Source organism: Strigops habroptila, chromosome 6, assembly GCF_004027225.2.
Source record: "Strigops habroptila isolate Jane chromosome 6, bStrHab1.2.pri, whole genome shotgun sequence".
Classification (NCBI taxonomy): Eukaryota; Metazoa; Chordata; class Aves; order Psittaciformes; family Psittacidae; genus Strigops; species Strigops habroptila.
In genome coordinates, this window is record NC_044282.2 from 73,941,063 (window position 1) to 73,955,567 (window position 14,505).

Consider the following 14,505-nt stretch of genomic DNA (forward strand, 5'->3'; position numbering starts at 1 on the left):
ACCTGAGCACCTCAAACCCCAGACGAAAAAACCCCATATGAGCACTTCTAAAGATTTTGCCCACAAAGAATGTTCTGCACAACTTATCCCCCAGCGCTGTTCCAGGCCCAACACAAACCACGAGGGTATTTTGCAGGCCCTGGACAATGTTCTTGGCAAGAAAAACATATTCTTTATCAGTGAAGATCAACCTTTGTCTTTCCTGTTGAAGACTCTGAACAAGTTGTTGGACAGACATTTAACCATTCTGGCTGTCCTTCTTCTCCAGATCAAAAAATTAGGGTACAGAGAAGCTACATAAGCTGCTCAGTGTCACCAAGAGCTACAGAGGCCCTTCCAACTGTAATATTATGGGTGAGGAAAAAACCCACCACACTTGCTTTAAAATCTGCCTTAAGGCAATTGTTAACCCAGGGCTGAGATCTTCTGACTAATCTCAGCTTATACAAATGAATAAATCTCAGCCAGTGGATTTTACTTTTTATACATTTCACTGTTATCTTGGATGTCATATTCAAATAACAGTGCTGAGCATTTTCCTTAAGACCAATGTCTTCATTTAAAGTAGTGTTTGATTTAAACAAAATTCAACTCCTTTTTTCTGCCAATGGGCAACTTCATTTGGAGACTCTATGGAATTTTCTAAGGATTACTTCATAGAATGTAATAGAAAGGTGCTGGTTTGTATGTGTATATATAAAGAATTAACAAGTGTCTTTGATTCATTCTTAATGAACTTCAAAACTTCTCATTCTTAAAAAAGCATATTTGAAAAACCTCTAACTTCATATTTTCTTATTTGTTCAATTTAATTTCAGTTTTGCATTTATGTATCTAATATATTCCTCAAAATATTAAAACTAATATATAACCCAATTACCATTACTTAAAGCATTTGCATTACCACAGCAAAATATTTTGGTTAATTGTAAATAGCACTTGGTATGTTAACAAGAAGAAGCTCTTGGAATAAAACCAGAATGCAAAGGGTCAATTCCCTGTGATTTCCAACCCTTGCATTAATTAATTATAAGAAGCAGCTTCCAGTGAATTTTTCTTAGCAAGGTACCAACACCTGCAAAGGAGAAAAATGAATGAAAGCATTGTCATAGCCTTAAAGAAATACCCCACTCAACCACGAGCAAGATGAACAAGCAGATGTGAGTGCCTTTGGTCACCCAAGTGATGAGCCCGAGTGTTCAAACGAGTAGTAACAATGTCAGATGAGAAGTGACACTGACTGTATCTCACGCATGAAGACCCCAGCGCTGCTGTCTAGCTGCTGGCTACTGTTCCCACCAAGAGAAGTCACCCACCTGGGGCAGCATGCGATTTTCCTCCTCCAGCTGTCTTACTCTTGCCTCCAGCTGCCTAACATAGGACAAGGTTGATTCTAAAAAATCAAACAGAAAAAAAGAACTCGCATTATCCACAGAGATCTGCTTGTGTTTGCTCACGTTGGAGCCTGCGCCACGTTCTGACTTGGACTCACAGCAGATGGCCTCCCTCAAATGTCCATGGAACAGTCAGCTCTGCTCCTCTCAAGGGCACTGCAAATAAGGCTGGTGCTAAAATGAATCTAGTTCTTTGTTGCTTGTGATTCTAAACTGCTGCGCTTTGAGGTGGTCCCTACTCAGACACAAGGTATCTCACAGAAAAGGCAACACAGACCTGAGTTCTTCCAACCCATCCCTCAAGCCCTGTGAGCTTGTGCTGTGTTTTGGAAATACCCCACAAGAATAATGCATTATCCCACTGAGAAGCTCAGAAAGGGAAGACAGACTTCCGCAGGAAAAGGCAGTGGAAGAAGCCCCTCCACACAGTGCTATGTAGGTCGGGTGGCACACATGCAGCCTCCTGCATGCCGTGCTGTCGCCTGCAGGGAATACAGCAGCTTGCCGGCACAGAGGCTCAAGCCTCATCCTCTGCCAGGGACATGTTGTCATGGCTCAAGCCTGTGCTACAAACCAGATGTGTGTCCCCAGGGTGGTTTTAAGCCTGGTTGATAGCACAACAGCCCAGGGCACAGCGTTGCTCACAGTGTGTACTCCTCACCCCACACATGCCAGAGCAATGCCATACCAGAACATGCCCTCACAGCACTGCTTTGCTATGCAGGCTTGGTGGAGGAGCAGAATCCTGCCCATTTTATCCGCAATCGATCTCACTGGCCTTCATAAGATAATTTAGAATCATGGAGCCATAGAAAGGTTTGTGTTGAAGGGACCTTAAAGCTCATCCAGTTCCAACCCCCTGCCACTGGAACATCCAGTTCCAACACCTTCCCCTAGAGCAGGTTGCTCCAAGCCCCTGTGTCCAACCTGGCCTTGAACACTGCCAGGGATGGGGCAGCCACAGCTTCTCTGGGAAAAGTCTGTGCCAGCGCCTCAGCACCCTCACAGGGAACAACTTCTGCCTTATATCGAACCTAAATCTCTCCTATTTAAGTTTGAACCCAGTAATAAATGAAATGAATAATAAATAAATGACATAAAATCGCACCTTTCCCATCCCCATCAAATCTCTTCTTCCACATAGTAAAATATCAGTGAGGAAAAAAAACCCCAAACTTGGTTAATTATGAAGAAAATGAGTCACTTCCAGTCTGCTCTGTTCCCAAGAACTTCATGCAAGCTTCATCCAAAAGCTTTATCATCGCACCTTTCTTGGGTCACAAAGAATTTCTGCTATTCTAGTCCTGCATCTAAGAGAAATACATACCTGAGAAAGCAGCATTTGACTGTAAGAGAAAAGATACCTTTTCAGTGCAGAAACACTGCTGTGACTCTCAGACCTCCTTGTACGTAGATGGAAGTCCACCATGTACTTACTCCTGACTCAATGATCCACTCATCTTTCTCTGAGATGTCAACTCCAGTAATATATCTGTACTAATAAAATTATCTCTTTGATGATTAATGGTGCAGAACCTGCGGGTATTGGGGCAGTGCTATCAGTTGACATAACCCTGCAAAGCTGCATTGACCTCAGAGCTGTTCACTGGTTTAAACCGGCAGATGAATTTGTGCAGCAGTTTCCCCTGGTACCTAATCACCTTGCCAGCCCACCCATAAAGTAAAGGTGTCACTTACTGCTCTTACAAGACTGCAATTGGCTAAAATATGCCTGCACAATGCGTGGGAATTTATACAACATGAAGACAACACACAGTCATTTGTCAAAAATGATTAATACACAGTGAGGCACTGGGTTAAAAATAGCATTGTACAATGAAAGAGGTAATGTGAGGTTCTGTGCGCTCTGCTGCATAAGGATTTCCATAGCCGGCAATGGGTGCATCTCTGGAGAGCCACTAAGCCAAGCTCAGCTGAGCACTTAGAAGATGAGCAGCTTATTCAATTAGCTGCATACGACAGGGTCCCTCCCACCACATCAGCTCCTTCCCAGCAGCAGCACTGCTGGGAGGAGCAGCGGAAGCTCCCTCACCATTATGGCCATTAGCACAGGCAATAGCTCCCAGCACATCTCATCTCTTCTCTCTGTTGTTTTCTGCACAAGATGGTCCCTGTGGACCCAGCTTTTCAAAGGGACTGAAGTAGGGGCTTGCTTTGGCACTTGCCATCTCTGAATTCACTGGTTACAAGTCCATTGCTATGTTAGCTTGGGTTTGGACTTGATTCTCAAGTCCAACTTCCTGGCTGTGCCCACCAGCCTGCTTTATGCGAGGTCCCTTCTGGATTCTCTTCAACTCTGGGTCTTCTGTAATTGTCTAGTTTACTGTTTAACAGCTCCTCATGGGAGGCACATCTCCTGGCAAACTCTGCCTCTCAGTTTTATTTCTTCACTTAGATGCTGGGAGCCCAGAGCCAAGATCTGTGCTGCTTCAAATAACACAACTCTGCTCCAATGCCAGTTCATACCTGCTGAGGATTTGGTCTGAAATCTCTGCCCCTGTTCACCCTCCAAAAGTGTGAAACAGTTATTTAAATCCCCTTTTGTAATCTGATTAAAACAGAAAATTAGATCATCTACCAAGCTAGATCAAAGGCTTGATCTAGCAAATCCTTATTTACATGAGTTTTCTTGAGATGCAGACTAGATGCATATATATTTCAGTATCTGTTAATATATTTATGCTGTGATGCTATGAGCTTAGAGGAAAAAATGAGCAGAAAAGCCAGTCAAGGACATAAGAGACAGAGGAATTGAAAATACATGAAGTGAAACACTGTCACTAAACTTCAAACAAAGAAAGTTGCATCTTGAAAGTATTTATGAGAAGGTCTGTATGATCCATCTATTCCTAATCAGGCTGGAGACCAGGAATGAGCTCTAAATAAAGAGCAAAGCTTAAAATGCCATCCAGCAAAGAGTTACCTGCTACCACTCCCCTTGTCATTTCAGGCAAATTGCCACAAGACAATTATGCACTTTAAAACTGAAGCAGAATGAACTGATGATAATAATGCTTCAGCTTCAATATCTGAGCTGCAAACAGATGCATCCCAAAGGGAAAGCAGTACAGCAGCTTAGCATCACTTCCCTATCATTACTGTTATCTGATAATCAGGCATTTAGTGAGATGGTACAATGTGGCAGGCAACCACTGCTCTGCAACACAACCTGTGCAAACAAGCAGATCCCAAGCTGATGTCGTTAGTCATGAAACCTTTTTGTGTTTTATCCTTCCCCAAACAGATCTCTCTCACACTGCTCATTTTCCCCGAGCTGCGGGTACACAGAAAAGCCCTCCCTTATTTGCAGGATCTTAAACTTAGTTGTAGATTGCTCATAGATAAACTTCCAAACACAAATGCACCCAGAACGAAACCAGGGGGAAATGGCATTTGTATTAACACCATAAAAGCTCAGCTACAATGTTCTGGGTAACAGCTCAGAAACTGTTAACTACCTGCAGATCAAACACATCCTCAGATAAAACCAGACAATTAATTGGGGGCCACGTCTAAACAAGATCTGAGCACAGAGATATGACACTGTAGTAGCCAAACCGCCAGTTCCATCACCATGTTTATTTCTGCTCCATCCCATCTTCCTTCACCAGGCACCTCTACGGGAGTGACAATTTTAAACAATTCCCATTCTCAGGAATGGATTCCTACCAAATGAGCTTCTCTACTTGAGCTTTTCGTGCTCTTAGCATCATTCAAAATGGGATCGCTGTGTGGTGCTTTATTCCAGGGCTGAAACTAAAACTCTTCCAAATCATTAGCGAGACAGCAGTATCTAGCTTTTAGGGAAATGCAGTGACAGCCCACCCTTTCTCCACATCCGTCACTCTAACATGTTATTAGAGAACATCAATATTTATAGCTGATCTCTTTTTCTTTTGACATCCACACTTGAAGCCAGTAGATATTTTGGGGTTATGTCAAACTTTATCAGACTCTTACACTGCTCCAAAGGCACATTTGTGCCTTGGCTTTATCCATTTTTGTGTGACTGCGCCTGATCTCAGTCTATCAAGTAACTCATAATGTTATTTAAGCCAGATTATCCTCTGCTATTTTAGGATGGTTGAAGATGTCACATTACATTCTGATAGTTTCCTTTTTTCTGGGTTTGCAGAGACTGGAGGGGTACAACTTGCAGGCAACTGTGGGACTGCACTGGAGAACTTCTTAAAGACTGAGGTCCTACACCACCTCTTAGCTCCCTGCAAAGCAAATAGATCAGAACCCCACAGAAAGCAACCTACACTTCTACCTGTTCAAATGAGCTTGAGTAACAAGCACAGTATGGCAGGTGGAAAGGGTTTTATCTCATGACTAGAGGAGTACTTGAGGTAAGGAAAGAGCAGGAGATGCAACACCTCTAGGACTGATATAAACTCTGAAAGTAATGCACAAGAAATGCTTTAACTCAGTGACTAAAATCTGGTTTTCTGCATTTTTAAAGAATACTGATTACAAGTTATAATAGTTGTCTGCAAAACCAGCACAGGGATCCCACAGACCTCCCTTTGAGTAACTTTAAAGGACAAACCCATCAATGCAAAAGATGCTACTCACCTTGTGGAAGTGAAGACTTACAGAATCTTTTAACTTTGGAGAAACCTGATAATACAGAGGATGAGGAAAGCAGACATTCCAGAGGAAAGAAGTAGAACAAAATCCTCAAAGCACTTAGAAGGAGAAAAAAGTAATACTGTTTGCTTTGATCCCTAGCTGGTAACTTACGGCCAGCATGAAGAGAAGATGCTATGAGTGACAAAAGGCTGCTCTGAAGCAGCAGCAGATGGTCCTCTCCTCAGATGGCCCCATGGCCAGAAAATGGAGAAACCTGGTTTCATGATAATGCAAATGTCACCTCAGTTCTGTTAATATCAACATTTTCTGCTTCCACTAGCTCAGCTCTTTAGGTTCCTAAAGGAGGTCACCAAATCCTGGAGAGCTGTCACATCCCAATGCAATATTTTAACCACTTACAGTATAAATGTGGGAAACTGCCACCAATTTATTTCAGCAAAGACTTTAGCATGTTATGTGTAATGATACCATGATGTATGGCAGTGAAGGTTCAGTGAAGGTGTATTCCACTTCAACAGGGAAAGTCATTTGTTACGCTGCTCCTCCTGCACTGTGTTGGCAGGGATATAATAATTGCATATCAAATCACATTTTGGTCATTCAAATCCACACCCCGCATCCTGCAATGAAAACTAAATCATCTTTCAAGAAATGGGAGATGAAAAACAAGGCTGTGCATGGGCTACTTTAAACCCTCCTGTAATTAACTGACAGCTCCATATGTTTATTGAAGGCTTTCTATGCTAACTAGGGAGCAGATTCAATGACACGCAAAGTATCTCCCTGTCCTATAATTCCTAGTCATCTGATTTAATTACTTCAGTATTAATATTCATGACTAAACCACGTTATTACTGCAATCCATCTCCTTTAAGCTGCCTCGTTGGAATATAAGTAAAAAAAATCACACTTCTGGATTTATAGGAAGGCAAATTCCCACCTCCTGCATCTCTGACCCAGTGGAGCTGCTCAGTGCTTACACTGGCAGCATCCAGCCGCCCAGCAGCAGGATTCAGTGACCTCTGAAGGTCATTTTTAGCCCTGTCTTCTGTGATTTTCTATTATGGTTGCACATCTTATGTAATGCTCCTATGGAGTAAGTGCTGGAGAAGTTATTAAAGTGCAGCTGAATTCCCCTGTAACACAGTGGCACGAGGATTAGCGCTCTCGTGTAGACAGACAGACATTTGCCTAAGGCCAAATTTTATGAAGCTCACCAGAATGTTTAGGAGCTATTTACCACTTAGGCACATGTTCCTGGGAAGTTCTGGGACAGCCACCACCCAAGCATTAGCATTAGGGTAGGGTTTGCATTTCTCAGGGTTGCTGCTGTCTGACATTCTCCCACCCCAAGCTGAGATTTCTTGTGATTACGGATCCAGCACTTCTTGACTTCTCCCTGTAATTAAAAATAGAATTACCCAAGCTTAGCTAGTTCACTGAGTACTTCAATACTGAATGCTAGCAAAGGGAAAAGCTTACATATGCTAATTCAAACATCCAGAATGCAACATTACCCCTGCCACTTAGTTTTATTTCTCAGGCAGCATGTGCCATGTTTCCCTTTTTCAGCACACGCTACACACAGACATGTGCCAATTATGGTGTTTTTGTAATCAGGCATTTGCACACAGATTTCATTCAAAAATAGTGTCTTCTCAGTTGCAGAAACTTTTAATCATAAATCAGCTATTTATTACAGGAAAAAATACTTCTAATGTCTTGAGGCAGCTCGAGACATGCCTTTAATGATCCATCTCAGGGCGGATCTTATCACTCTCTGCCCAAAGGAGGATGAAGCCAGGAGGGGGCTGGTCTCTTCTCCCAAGGAACAAGGGATGGGACAAGAGGAAACGGCCTCAAGCTGCACCAGGGCAGGTTCAGGTGGAGCTGAGGAACAATTCCTTCCCCAGAGGGTGCTCAGGCATTGGAACAGGCTGCCCAGGGCAGGGCTGGAGTCACCGTCCCTGCAAGTGTTCACACCCCGTGTAGCCGAGGCCTCAGTGCCATGGGTTAGTGGTGGCCTTGGCACTGCTGGGAACGGTTGGACTTGATCTTAAGGGTCTTTTCCAACCTTGTTGATTCTATGTTACTGATTTAGGTTGACATTGGTTGGAGGTTTTGTTGCATGTTTCATTTTAAGGGTGCAACAAAATTTCCAGTTGAAATCACCTACAAAAAGAAAAAAAAAAAGCTTAAAAAATGAGTTAAAAAAACCTCTCATAGGGAAAAGGATCTGACTTCAGGAGAACCTAAAAACGACACCAGATGTCAGATGAGGTCAGCTTCTGCTTCCTGCTTCTCTGAAGCTATCCATAACACTCTTGCTAACAGCTGGGTAACGCTGTCACGTTAATGGCCTGCTGTAACACTAACCTTGGTTTGTTGGGGGTTTTTTGGTGCTAGAGGTGACAAAGGCAAAGCTTTTCTTCCCGGCCTGCTTGATATCCTGTTAGCTCCACTTCAGCCTGGGCTAAATGCATTTGCCATGTTATTGATGAAAACTGAGAAAATCAAACCCATTACACTATGGCTTAAAGCTTGCCCACTGGCTGATTGCTTGTTCTGGTATTGATTTTGTGTGTTTTATTATTGGTAAAACCCTTATCAGCTCCACTTACTTAACTGCTTGGGTCTGTCCCTGTGCCACTGCTCTCTCATTTGCTCATTAGGAGCATCCCCCAAGTGCAGGAACATCCCCCCAGACTGGAAGTGCAGCAGAAGGAGAAGAGGGGGGTTCAGTGGGCTCCTGTGGGAAATAAAATGGAAGACTGGGAAAGAAAAGCCTGGGAGTAGCTTTGCTTGGGGAAGGAAGGTACATGGGGGCACTGGCTTGGAGAGATAAATAAGAGAGGGTTGTACTGCTGGTATGTAGAAAGAAAGCTACAAAATCTCCTGATCATGTTGATTTGCTTCTGTTAAGTGGTCCCTTGCTGAAGAGAACCTTGCAAACACGTGGCCAGTGTGAAGCCATGCACGCCTACATGGCCCCTTGATCCACAGAGCCACCACAGATCCGGCTTCTCCCGGTCCTCCTGTGCCCATGTTAAATGACCATTTGCAGTACAACAAAATGAAAAAGAAAAGAATAAATGAAAATATAAAGCTTCCCAGCAACAGCAATATTAGTGCAGAGAGCAGAGGACCAGAGGGTCAAACTGACTGAGGTGCTGAATACATGCATTGATGGTCCTTTATCATCCCTGCAACTCCCCACAGATGCTCACAGCCATCTTTCTTAGCACATAGAATTGTGTTTCACAAGCTCCAACCATCAGATGCTGAAGAAACACAGTGTAGAAAAGTCAGTATTGGTACAGCAAGTTCTAGTTAATAATTATATTGGCTTCTACTTGGAAGACTGCAATGGAGGCCAAAGCTGAAAACTACATCTCCAGGAATTCTGAATCAGATCAAACCTGTGAATCACTCTCATGTTCATCCATTGCCTTGTTAGGAGGCAGTTATCCACCCTGTAAAATCCCTTTTCATGGGTTATGATTTGTGTGACTCAGAACCAAATTCAAATGATGTTCCTGGGAGAGCAGAAATAGACGCTTTCACATTACTGAAGCCATTGAACAACAGCTCACACACTTTTTCTTGCTACAACTACAAAATAGATGCCAAAACTCATAACAAAGATTGATAGCCACGTGATATGTGGAGGAACCACCATGCCACGCTCCTCTTCTTTGTTAAGGTATCTCCTTGTGTGAGTGAAACCAGCAGTTCACATTCTGGGTTTATGTGAGGCAAGCCTGGATGGAGAGGCAAAGGCTGGGAAGGACCCTGTAGTTGTGCACACCATTAAAGTGGCCACCACAGACTGCAGGTGCACGGCAGCAGAGTGCAGCCTACTGTCTATAGGCTGCAGACCATGGCACACAGTGAGCTGTGTCAAGGACTCCTTTCCTCACCCTTTACGTCTCTCCTTGCTTAGAGAGGTCTCCACTGAGGTAGCCTCACCTGGGAGATCCTGAACAACAAACAATCACAGCTTCAAGAGATATCTTGGCAGCAGGCAGAGCCAGGAAAGCAAGAGGAGCAGTAATGTCACTGTCTCAGGCTCTGTTTCTAGCTCCTTGGCTCCCTTCTGATCCTGCTGTTGCTCCATTTCCTGCAATAGAAGCATCCTGCAGTGAACTGTGGTGTGCAGAGAGCAGCATGATGCTGCCGGAGAGCCCGTGTGGAGACAGCATCTCCCTTGTGCAGAACAATGCAGCAACACCCCGTCCTCAGGGGAAAAGTACCACTTAATAATAACCCAGGAAGATAGCAGGATTTAATCCAGCTATTATCCATGAGACTGCTGTCTCAGGGGCACAGGAAAAGATGCTGATAGGGTCAGGAGTCTTTTATGTTCCCTCTTAAACTGAGAACATCTTTACTAGCTGTGCTAAAAGCTCTGCCAATATACAATTTTGTATTGGAATAATGAGTCTTGCTTTCTAAGGAGCTGAATTTCAGACCTGTCCATCAGTCTTCCTGCATTTGCTTGGCCCTGCCTCATGCCCAAGGCATATCAGGTAGCCTGCAGCTACACACAGCCCTGCCGCCGGGAGGGACCTCATTGCCAAATGGTAAGAGAGGGCAAAGGGGACACCAACACCTCTAGAAACAAAGGCATCAAAACATCCAGCCCTTCCACATGGCTGCAGGCATCCTCTGGCCCAGGGCAGGCTGTCTGCATGGCAGATATCCCTCCAAGCAGCCTGTCCCTGCAGCCATGAGCACTTGGCAGCAGTGTGGCATCTCCTCCTGGGGGCAGAGCATCAGCAGGAGGCACCAACCACAGCAGGTCACCACTGACACTCCATCTAACCAAAAAGAAGAGGGGGAATGTCCCCCCCCAAATCCTGTCTTATCACAGATGGATACTTACTGGGAAACACAGCAGGGAAAACCACAAACCAGCAGGTCTCCAAGGGAAAGAGAAGCTAGATTTATACTATTATCCATCTCTATGGGTGAGCGATGAGGAATGCTCCTGTGATCAGGCAAGAGCAGAAGCTGAGGAACTGCCAGAGGAAGACAGGCTAATGTGGGCAAACACAGTGAAGATTTAAAATCATCAGCACGAAAGGGTGCTTTGGATTAATTCCCCTACACAGAGTGATTAAGATGTAGGACAGGCTATTAAATGTAGTAAAAGATGTTGCAAGATTAAATATGTCCTCGAGACTGAAACCACCCTCTTGCTTCCCACAGCCCATTAAAGAGCCATCATATAACAATGCTTTCCTGTCCCTACTGAGCCTGGCCACATTTGAAGCTGGAAAGATGACCATTCTGTAAAATTACTCCACTGGCAATCTCAGCACAGAACCTAATTCTGAGGAAAAATTAACTATTCATTTCATGCTGGCAGCTACATGATAACGGAGGAGAAGGCTCCATCTCTCCTGTAAGACTTTTTTGGCTGAATGTGGAAGAGAGTAATAAAAAGAAGTATTTAAATGACATGGCTTTTGAGCCAAAAATCTGTCAGTGCAAGTATGTCTCTATCTATAGGTACTCACATCTCCAATAGTCTGTCTGCCAGGCAACGTAGAACAAGAGCCTGGGCTCCTCCTCAGTGCAGCATCCATGTCTCCAGACAAAATCCCTGGGAGGGGAAAGCTCCCAGAGGGATCTCAGAGATCAGGAATCAGCCTAAATGTCCAGCTCTGGCTGAATCAGCACCTTACTAAACCACTTCAGCACTGTGGAAAACTGCAGATGTCTCCTGCATGCTCTTCATACCTCAAACAAACCTGACCTTGGGGGCACAAAGATGCCTGTGCCAGAACAGTGCCAAGCACCCACCTAACACAAGATCCTGCCATTTCCTTCATTTCTGGAGATCTGACCAAGTATCTCTGTGGTCCTGATACAATGCTAATATTATGTGATTATTTGAGTGAGACTCTCAACAGCCACTGCTTCTTCAGAGCCACAGCCAGGGCAGGACCTGCCAGGCTGAGGGGACTCGTGTGCTGCACACCAAACCCTGTCACATTGGATTTTAAGGCACCCAAGCTCTCCCAGGGACAGGGTTTAGGCACCTTTCACACATTTGCCCATCCCCATGGTCAGACATACATAGAATCCCAGATTGGTTTGGGTTGGAAGGGACCTTACAGATCATCCAGCTCCAACCCCCTGCCACGGGCAGGGACACCTTCCACTAGAGCAGGTTGCTCCAAGCCCCTGTGTCCAACCTGGCCTTGAACACTGCCAGGGATGGGGCAGCCACAGCTTCTCTGGGAAAAGTCTGTGCCAGCGCCTCAGCACCCTCATAGTGTACAATTACTGATAAGCTGCACTATACACATTTATCTGCTTTAAAGCTGTCAACTTGACAACTGTATAACAATGTATGTACCTCCCTGAGCCAGCAAATGGTGGTTGAGCCCCTTGTGCTCTCCTTCCCTGTCTGCTAGTCGTGTATCTGCAATGTCTTTGTAGCAAAACCAGCTGAGACTTCCTGCATCAGCATGTTCAATAACCAGCTGCCCATTTCCTGGTCAGCATAAAGGATTTCTCCAGTGATTCTGTATAGCTTGCATAGGTCCTGGGACAGCAGATGTGGCAGCTCCCTTTGGATGCTACTGCCTGCTCTGTTGGTAGCCCCTCCAATGATGCAGCTTTTTACCAGTATTAGTGAAGCTAATCCTGGGGCTTTAGTATGATGAGATCATCCTCCTCAACAAAGAGGTTAATGAAGTGCTTTCACTTCACTGCACTTCCAAAACATTTAGGAGAAAGATTCAAATACAACTCCAGGCAGCTCTAAGTAAAGGACAGTCTTCTGCAGAACGGCCTTTGTACATCTTGTCCAGCTCTGGGGCAACAGCACAAGAAGGACATGGAGCTGCTGGAGTGAGGCCAGAGGCTGCCACGGAGCTGCTGCGAGGGCTGGAGCAGCTCTGCTCTGGAGCCAGGCTGAGAGAGCTGGGCTGGGGCAGCCTGGAGAAGAGAAGGCTCCTGAAGGGGAGACCTTAGAGCAGCTCCAGTGCCTAAAGGGGCTCCAGGAAACCTGGAGAGGGGCTTTGGACAAGGGCCTGTAGGGACAGGCCAAGGGGAATGGCTTTAACCTGCCAGAGGGGAGATTGAGATGAGCTCTGAGGCAGAAGCTCTTCCCTGTGAGGGTGCTGAGGCGCTGGCACAGACTTTTCCCAGAGAAGCTGTGGCTGCCCCATCCCTGGCAGTGTTCAAGGCCAGGTTGGACACAGGGGCTTGGAGCAACCTGCTCTAGTGGAAGGTGTCCCTGCCCGTGGCAGGAGGTTGGAACCAGACGAGCTTTAAGGTCCCTTCCAACCCAAACCAATCTATGACCTTTGTTGCCAGCATGGCCATCAGCCACCCAGCAAGGGGAATCTGTGCATCTCACTCCAAGCTGCCTCTTAAAACACATGAAATGATGCCACTGATGTTGGCTGCCCGGGCACCTTCTCTTATGTTTCAAATACCATTTAATTCAACAGGGATTAAATCAGTCCAATATAGGAAGTACCCTGCAACTTGAAAATGCTAAATAAGCAGTTGCAATAGTTGTGCAAGTTTGTAAGCCATCTGCAGGGGTATGGTACTTTGTATTGTTGCACAAGGGGCTTCGACATCCAGACAGAGCTCAGAATGACTCACGAGCCATCAAACTTGAGAGCTCTCACAGCTGCTTATCTGCAGCATCAGAACAAAACAAGTATTTTAAACAAGGTCTCCTCTGTTTATTTCCTGGTTACTTCACTAATGGCAAAGCCATTTACGTATTTCCTCCCCCTAAACATACAAATAATGGAGAAAAGGTTTTGTGTAGGTTTACAAGGACTAAAAACGTGTGCCTTCAGACAGAGGGAGATTTTTTGCTCCTTAGCTGAGCATTTCCTGAGTAGGTTGTGCAGTACAGTCGCAGCTATCCTGTCTATCTGATTAATACTAATAATGAAATAGAAATATAATCATGTTGTGCAATATAATAAATTCTAGAGGAATAAAAAAGTCCAACATCCTCCTCTGTCAGTAGCTGCAGACTAGGACTGTATCTCCTGAGACTGGCCAGAATGAAGACAAAAAGACATAATTATTCCCAAAGTTCTGGGCAATAAAAGGCAGACGTGACTGTAACTACAAACTGAAGGAAAACTCCAAGTAAAACAGTTGGGGGGGTTACAAATCAGATTATATTACACATATATGACCACTGCAAGTCATGTTAAAAAGACAACAGAACCACACTACCTACTATTTCATTACACAGGATGAGGTCAGATACTACAGTGCTGAGGGCAAGGAAGGTAGAATAAGGCTATAAATGAGCTGTCAGAGTAGCTGCTGTACCAAAATGCAGGCAGCATCCTGAAATTTCTGGAGAAAATTGAGAAATATAGAGAGCCTCAGCGGTTTAAGGCTAGAGAAATGCCATTAAAACAATGCAGTCTGGCTTCCTGCCCTGCGGAGACAAAGGAATTCTGATAATAATTCCAGGAATGCCTGGTTTCCTTTTCGCTGC

The 14,505-nt window shown here is 44.8% G+C and overlaps 1 protein-coding gene across 4 annotated transcripts in view; it reads right to left on the reverse strand.

The window, feature by feature from the left end:
• Nucleotides 1-14,505, reverse strand: part of CCDC85A (coiled-coil domain containing 85A) — an 84,225-nt gene that overhangs the window by 19,276 nt on the left and 50,444 nt on the right. For 2 of the 4 annotated variants that reach the window (XM_030490433.1, XM_030490434.1), the window contains exon 3: nucleotides 1,317-1,393. The exons of 1 other annotated variant lie outside the window; for it this stretch is intronic. In XM_030490433.1, the coding sequence (XP_030346293.1) occupies nucleotides 1,317-1,393 (77 nt within the window). Of the gene's footprint in view, nucleotides 1-1,042; nucleotides 1,076-1,316; nucleotides 1,394-14,505 lie in introns of those variants that run through there. One more of the 4 variants, XM_030490435.1, reaches the window with a different exon arrangement.